This window comes from Drosophila gunungcola, unplaced genomic scaffold (assembly GCF_025200985.1).
Source record: "Drosophila gunungcola strain Sukarami unplaced genomic scaffold, Dgunungcola_SK_2 000042F, whole genome shotgun sequence".
Taxonomy (NCBI): domain Eukaryota; kingdom Metazoa; phylum Arthropoda; class Insecta; order Diptera; family Drosophilidae; genus Drosophila; species Drosophila gunungcola.
The window spans coordinates 491,563-498,344 of NW_026453211.1; the positions used below are offsets into that span (position 1 = coordinate 491,563).

The 6,782-nt window shown below is 58.0% G+C and overlaps 2 protein-coding genes across 2 annotated transcripts; one reads left to right on the forward strand and one right to left on the reverse strand.

Annotated features, from left to right (window-relative positions):
- Positions 1-4,667: 4,667 nt before the first annotated feature.
- On the reverse strand, positions 4,668-5,154 carry LOC128263994 (keratin-associated protein 5-4-like). Its single transcript, XM_052999278.1, has 2 exons — positions 4,920-5,154; positions 4,668-4,735 (listed from the first exon to the last, which is right to left on the reverse strand). The coding sequence occupies exons 1-2, from the start codon at positions 5,152-5,154 to the stop codon at positions 4,668-4,670; spliced, it is 303 nt and encodes a 100-aa protein (XP_052855238.1).
- Positions 5,155-5,225: 71 nt separating this feature from the next.
- On the forward strand, positions 5,226-5,693 carry LOC128263996 (uncharacterized). Its single transcript, XM_052999280.1, has one exon. It carries the CDS (start codon positions 5,226-5,228, stop codon positions 5,691-5,693), a length of 468 nt encoding a protein of 155 aa, XP_052855240.1.
- The last annotated feature ends 1,089 nt before the right edge of the window (positions 5,694-6,782 follow it).

Below are 6,782 nucleotides of genomic sequence, written 5' to 3' on the forward strand. Positions count from 1 at the left end.
TACGGCCACATCCGCAGGACTACGCCAAGGTGGCCAAGCAAGTCCGAGAGTGGAACTGTCGGTACGACGGCAACGACAAGCCACTGGAGTTCCTGGAGCAGGTGGAGTGGTCAGCCGTGACATATGGTCTGGATATAAACCAGATCCCAAGAGCAATGCCGGAGCTGCTGCAGGGCAGAGCCCTAAAGTGGTTCATAGCCAACAACCGGCAGTGGGACAACTGGGGAGACTTCATATTCAGCTTCCAAGGATATTTCCTTCCTCGAGGCTACATGGAGAAGCTTGCGGACCAGGTCAGGCAGCGGAGGCAGACATACGGGGAAAAATTTAAAGATTACATGGTGGACATGCAGACGATGATGCGGCCCCTGGGTATGTCTGCCAAAGAAGTCCTGAACAGGATAAAGGAGAACAGCACGCCGGCCCTCCGAATGTTTATCCGGCCGTACGAGTGTCGGCACCTGGACACCCTAATGGCGCTGGCAGACGAGTTTGAGGAGCTGGAGGAGCAACGGGAGAAGTTTGAAATGGAAAACCACTCCCAGAGGACACAGAACCGCCCAGTGCCAAGGCCAAGGGCAGAGCAGGGTGCGGTGTGTAGGCGGTGCCAGGAGGACACGGAGGCGCCACGGAGGCATACGCCGCAGGAACACGGACCACCAGCCGATCGCAGTGGATTTATACAGAATCCGGCCAACGCGTGTCGCAGATGCGGGGGCGCGGACCACTGGACGAAGGAGTGCCGGAACCGGCGACTCACATTCTGCTGGCGATGCGGAAAGATAGGCGTCCGAACGGTGGAGTGCTGTTCGGGAAACGCGCAACGGTCCCAGCCTCCGAGGGGCGGCCAGGGATCGTAAGGTGCTGCCTCTCAAAAATAATGGGCGACCTGAAGGCGGAAGAAATGCAACTGTCCGCCACAGTGCTCATAGGTGACGCGAACGTTAAGGCCACGGTGGACCCCGGCGCGACAGCGAGTTTCATCAGCCAGGATTGATTGACGAACTGGTGCTAGGATGGAACTTCCTCACCAAAATCGGAGCCGAGGTGAAATGCGCAGGTCACAGAGTGATGATACCGGCGAGGGACAGACACCGAGGCTGGCTAGAGGAAAAACTGTCGGTAGCAGTCGTGGAAGCCGCGAAGGAATTTTCGGAGAAGGATGTGGACCAGTTTTTAAAGACCGAGTTGGAGAGCCTGGAAAATCTGCAAGGCACGTCAAACGTGGCAGTACACAGGATCACCATGAAGGACGATCAGCCGGTCAAACAGCGGTACTATCCGAAGAATCCAAAAATGCAGGGCGAGATCAACGCCAAAGTAGACGAGCTACTTGAAAAGGGATGCATCGAACCGTCAAGGAGTCCGTACAGCTCACCAATAGTCATGGTGAGAAAGAAGACCGGGAAATGGAGGCTCTGTGTGGATTTCAGGCAGATCAACGCAAAATCCGTAAAGGATGCATATCCAATGCCGATGATCAACTACATCCTGGACCAACTCCGAGAAGCTAAATATATTAGCAGCCTCGACTTAAAGGACGGGTACTGGCAAATACCGTTGGAGGCAGCCAGCAGGCAGTATACCGCATTCACAGTGCCAGGGAAAGGCCTGTTTCAATGGAAAGTTATGCCTTTCGGTTTACACTCGGCATCGGCAACATTCCAGCGGGCGTTGGACTAGGTAATTGGACCTGAAATGATGCCGCATGCTTTCGCGTATCAGGATGATATAATCGTCATCGGACGGACACTAGAGGAGCACATGCGGAACCTAAAGGAAGTATTCAGAAGACTGCGAGCGGCGAACCTGAAAGTAAACGCGGATAAGTGTAAATTCTTCAGGAAGGAACTTCAATACTTAGGGCATCGCATTACAGACCAGGGCATCGGGACGGATCCAGAAAAGGTATCAGCGATAGCATTGCTGAAACCACCGGCAAATGTCAAGAACTACGGCAGTACTTGGGAGTGGCGTCGTGGTACAGGCGTTTTGTGCCAGATTTTGCCACGCTAGTGCATCCGCTGAACGCCCTTCTCCGAAAGGGTGTCAAATGGGAATGGACCGACGACCACCAGCAGGCCTTTGAAGCTGTCAAGGCAAGATTGGTCGCCGACCCAATTTTGGCATGCCCGGATTTTACAAAGCCGTTTGTGCTGCAGACCGATGCGAGCGATTATGGGCTGGGCGCCATTCTCACTCAAAATTCCGACCAGGGTGAGCGGGTGATATCCTATTCCAGTCGGACCCTAAACGGGTCGGAAAAAAGTTACTCCGCCACTGAAAAGGAATGTTTAGCAATCGTGTGGGCCATAAGAAAATTAAAGCCATACCTGGAGGGATACCACTTCAAAGTGATAACAGATCACATGGCCTTGAAGTGGTTGAATAGCATCGAGAGCCCAACCGGAAGAATCGCGCGGTGGGCACTGGAGCTCCAGCAATACGACTTCGAAATAACATACAGGAAAGGCCAGCTGAATATTGTGGCGGACGCATTGTCGCGGCAGCCCTTACCCGAAACCTGCCGAAGGTTGAAAACGAAGTCGCCTGGTCAGTCAGCAGAACAAGCCGAATGTAGCTGGATAAGGGACATAAGGGGCAAGATAGCACAGAACCCCCAAAAATATCCGGACTATTTAGTGGAGGCCGACCGACTGTACCGGCACATTCCTCACAGAGCAGGCAACGAGGATGTGGTCGCATGGAAGCTATGCGTACCAATCGGGTCAAGGCAGCGAGTCATGGTGGAGAACCACGATACGCCGACGGCCGGACACATGGGCAGCCGGAAAACGATCGCGAGGGTGGCAGCGAGGTATTATTGGCCGGGCATGCACCGCGACATTAGGAAGCACGTGCGGAACTGTGAGAGCTGCCTCAGGTACAAACCCAGTCAGCTCCAGGCAGCCGGAAAAATGCTCACACAGATCCCAGAGGAGCCCTGGGCCACAGTATGCGCCGATTTCGTTGGGCCGCTTCCTCGGTCGAAACACGGAAACTCGATGCTACTAGTGCTCGTAGATCGGTTCTCGAAGTGGACGGAAATAGTACCAATGCGGAGGGCTACCACGGAGACGCTGGAAAAGGCAATCCGGGAAAGGATTGTCTCAAGGTACGGCGTGCCGAAGGTCTTAATCACCGATAACGGGGTACAGTTCACGAGCAGGGCGTTCAAGCGGTTCCTGACAGAGTTGGGAGTGCGGCACCAGTTCACAGCCCCGTACACACCACAAGAAAATCCCACGGAGAGGGCCAATAGAACCGTAAAAACAATGATCGCCCAGTTTGCCGGACGAGACCAGAGAACGTGGGATGAGAAATGGCCAGAATTGCAGCTGGCCGTGAACACTAGTGTAGCCGAGTCCACAGGGTATTCGCCGGCATTCATCACGCAGGGTAGAGAGCCCAGGTTACCGAGCGCGTTGTTTGATGAAGAAACCACCGGCACAGGAAGGGAAACCCAGACCCCGTCGGAGAATGCGAAAAAAATAAACGAAATCTTCGAGCTGGTCAGACGGAACATGGAGAAGGCGGCGCAGGATCAGGCGCGCCACTACAATCTCCGGAGGCGCCCTTGGAAACCACAGATTGGAGACAAGGTATGGGCCAAGGAGCACCATCTATCCAAGGCGGCAGAAGGATTCGCGGCGAAACTGGCCCCCAGATACGAGGGACCGTTTAAAATAATTAATTTCGATTCTCCGGTTATTTGCAACCTGCGGCACGAACACACGGGCAAGGAAAGGAAAACACACATAAGCCAGTTAAAACCCCAAAGCAAAGAGGGGCAGTCTCAACAAATCCGGCGTATCGGAGGAGCACTGTACCCTAACCGAAGAAAGGGGGAGGACGATACACAGTATCGAAATTAACGGTCAAGCACACACACACAGGCACACACATCAGGAGCGCGAGAGCGGGACAGGGAGGGTTTAAAAAGCCGTAGGCACCGTTACCGGCTAAACACACACATGCACGGGTTGCGTAGGAGGCGTGTACACGGAGGGCACCGTTACTTTTAAACGTTACACGGACACAGAGCGGAGAGCGAGTCCCGTTACCGGTACACGTCTCCGCGAATAACGGAACCGAGGATACGCGGAAGAACCGAGGTTTCGTCAGCGACGGCGCTGCATGGTGCAGGTCTTTCCAAACAAGATCGTCATCATGAGCGCGCGTGAATATAACACCCAGCAGCGAGTGGAACACGAGGTGAGGGAGGAGCGCGCCAGGGAACAGCCAGTGGCGAAGTGGAGACGGGACTCCGATTCCGTTCTCCAGCTTCTGGCGTCCCCCCTGGTGTCGCGATCCCCGTCACCGATCAGCGAGGCGGACGAGGAGTCCACCGGGGAGATCTCGGACGTGGAGCTGCCGTCCGAGGAGGAGGACCCAGGCGCAGACGCGACGGAGATCGCAGAGGTCGTCGCCATCTCTTCCGACGAGAGTGGGCCGGAGGACGCGAGCGAGGAGGAGGAGGAGGGGACGGAGACCGTCAGTCCCGAGGTGTCGTCGGACGAGGACGACGTGGCGCGGCGAGCTGAGGGATAGGATGATCTTCCGCCGGTTGAGCAGGGCGACGGCAGGGCTCGGGAGGATCGGCCTAGGGCACATACCACCGTCGGGCGAGCCCAAAGAGTGGGCTCGTATATTGGAGGCGCGGGCTGTCACTGTCCGCCAATGGGAGGCCCGGCGGGCGGCGAGGTGTGCAGCAGTCGCCGCGTGGCAGCAGAGGCTGAGGGACGCCGAGGCCGAGGAGGCCGCACTGTGGGAGCCGCCGCAGGAGCAGCCGCAGCCGCCGCAGGGGCAGCCACAGCCGCCGCAGGGGCAGCCGCAGCCGCCGCAGGGGCAGCCGCAGCCGCCGCAGGGGCAGCCACAGCCGCCGCAGGGGCAGCCAGAGCCGCCGCAGGAGCAGCCACAGCCGCCGCAGGGGCAGCCGCCGCTGTCGGCACCGCAGTCGCCACCAGCAGCGCGGCCGCCGCCGGTAACGCAGCCGCCGCTACCACCACCACGATCGCCGACGCCACCACCACCGCCGCCACCACGATCGCCGTCACCGCTGCCACACTCGCCAACACCACCACCATTGTCGCCGCCGAGGCAGCAGGAGTGGCACCTGCCACAAGCGCAGGTCGCGCAAGCGCTGCGGACCATCGTGGTGGAAAGGGCGGCGGTGGCATCAGCAGACGGTCACGTGGACGTGGCCCGCGCCCGAGGAGGCCAGGATGAGGGAGGCCATCGAAGCCATCGAGTGGCGGCGCCCACCGCCGCTGAGTCCCGCGCGATCCGAGGGCCAGGTCGACGAAACGCGTCGCGGAGACGGCCGATCGCGCGGGGCTGGAGGAGACGACGGAGGAGGAACGCGAGGCCCAGGAGGGGCTGGAGAAGGGGCCATGGGAGTGGCCAACTCCGCCGGAGACGTCGCGGGACACGGCGCCACCCCCGAAGCTGGCGCGGCAGACTTCGTGCCCGGAGTCGCGAGCCCCACCGGCGAGGCCGACGCTGCGGAGACAGCAGTCGGAGGGCGCGGAACCATGGGCGGAGGTTCCGGAGGCGGATTGGCCGGCGCGGGTGGCCGAAGAAGCGCGACGGCAGCGAGGGAGGCACCGGAAGGCCAGATGGGCCAAGCTCATGCTGGACGGGGAGCAGCGCTACCGAGTCAAGGTAGCAGGGGGCCGGGTGCGGGTGTTTAAGGCCCAATAAACACATAATAGCAGTTGACCCAGCAGTTGTTCTTTGGGCAGGGGATCACAAGGCACAACACAAAAAAAAAAAGAGAGAGTGGTCCGCCGCAGCAGCCGATCGCGGAACGGGGGCGGTGAGGGGGGGAATCGCGGGCCAAGCACGCGGCCGGCAGAAAACACGAGGCTGCCGCAGGCGTAGGGAGAGGGGGGTCACTTGCCGCCGCAAGGGTCTCCCGGGGCACGCGGTCCAGGGTCAGCACCCCGAGATATGTCAGGGGCATCATGGTCATGGTGTCGCTGTAAAGAAAAAGGTCGTTAATTAAAAGAAAACTACAATCAGCAAGTTAACTTACCAGTTTTTCTCAAAACAACGAGGCCGTGAGGAAATTAGGGACGGGGGCGCCAGGCGATAGGCGGTCGATCGATAGTTGCGATCGATGGGTACAAAAAAAATACTGGATTTCTCAAGAAACGGTCACACGGAGGCAACTTAAGACAACGGAAACGATAACGGCAACAACGATGGCAATGCTGGAACCACTATCGATAAGTGCGATCGAGGTGTGGTCAGACGACGGGAATCGGAATGGTGATGTCAAACACGGGGAAATGTCTGGGCGGGAAATTCAAATTCCACGCGGGGATTATCGAAGGAACAAGATGCAGTTTTGGGAAAGTTCAAGTCTTTCGGGGAACTGTCTGGGGAACAGGCTAACGCAGCACAGCCATGGGAAAGTTAAAGGTCTTTCAGAGCGCTGTCTGGGGGGAGTCTTACGAGGGCAGCTCAGGGAAAGTTGAAGTCTTTTGGGGAACTGTATAGGGTCACGAGGAGAACGAGTTTGGGCGGGGAATTTGAATGAACGAACAACAGGGGCGGGGAGATCACCACTTTCACAACATTTCCGAAGAAAGGGGGAAATGTGAGGAGTCTTAAAACTCCCCACAAATTCCGAGGCAGGAGAGCTGCATAGCAACAGCAAAGGAGGCGAGAATGCCGGAGGAGTCAAGGGCAACAAGGTCAAACGGTAAACAACGGACCTTGGACCCGGGCAAAGCGGAGACACCGTGAATTAACGGTACCACGCTGGACATTGGACC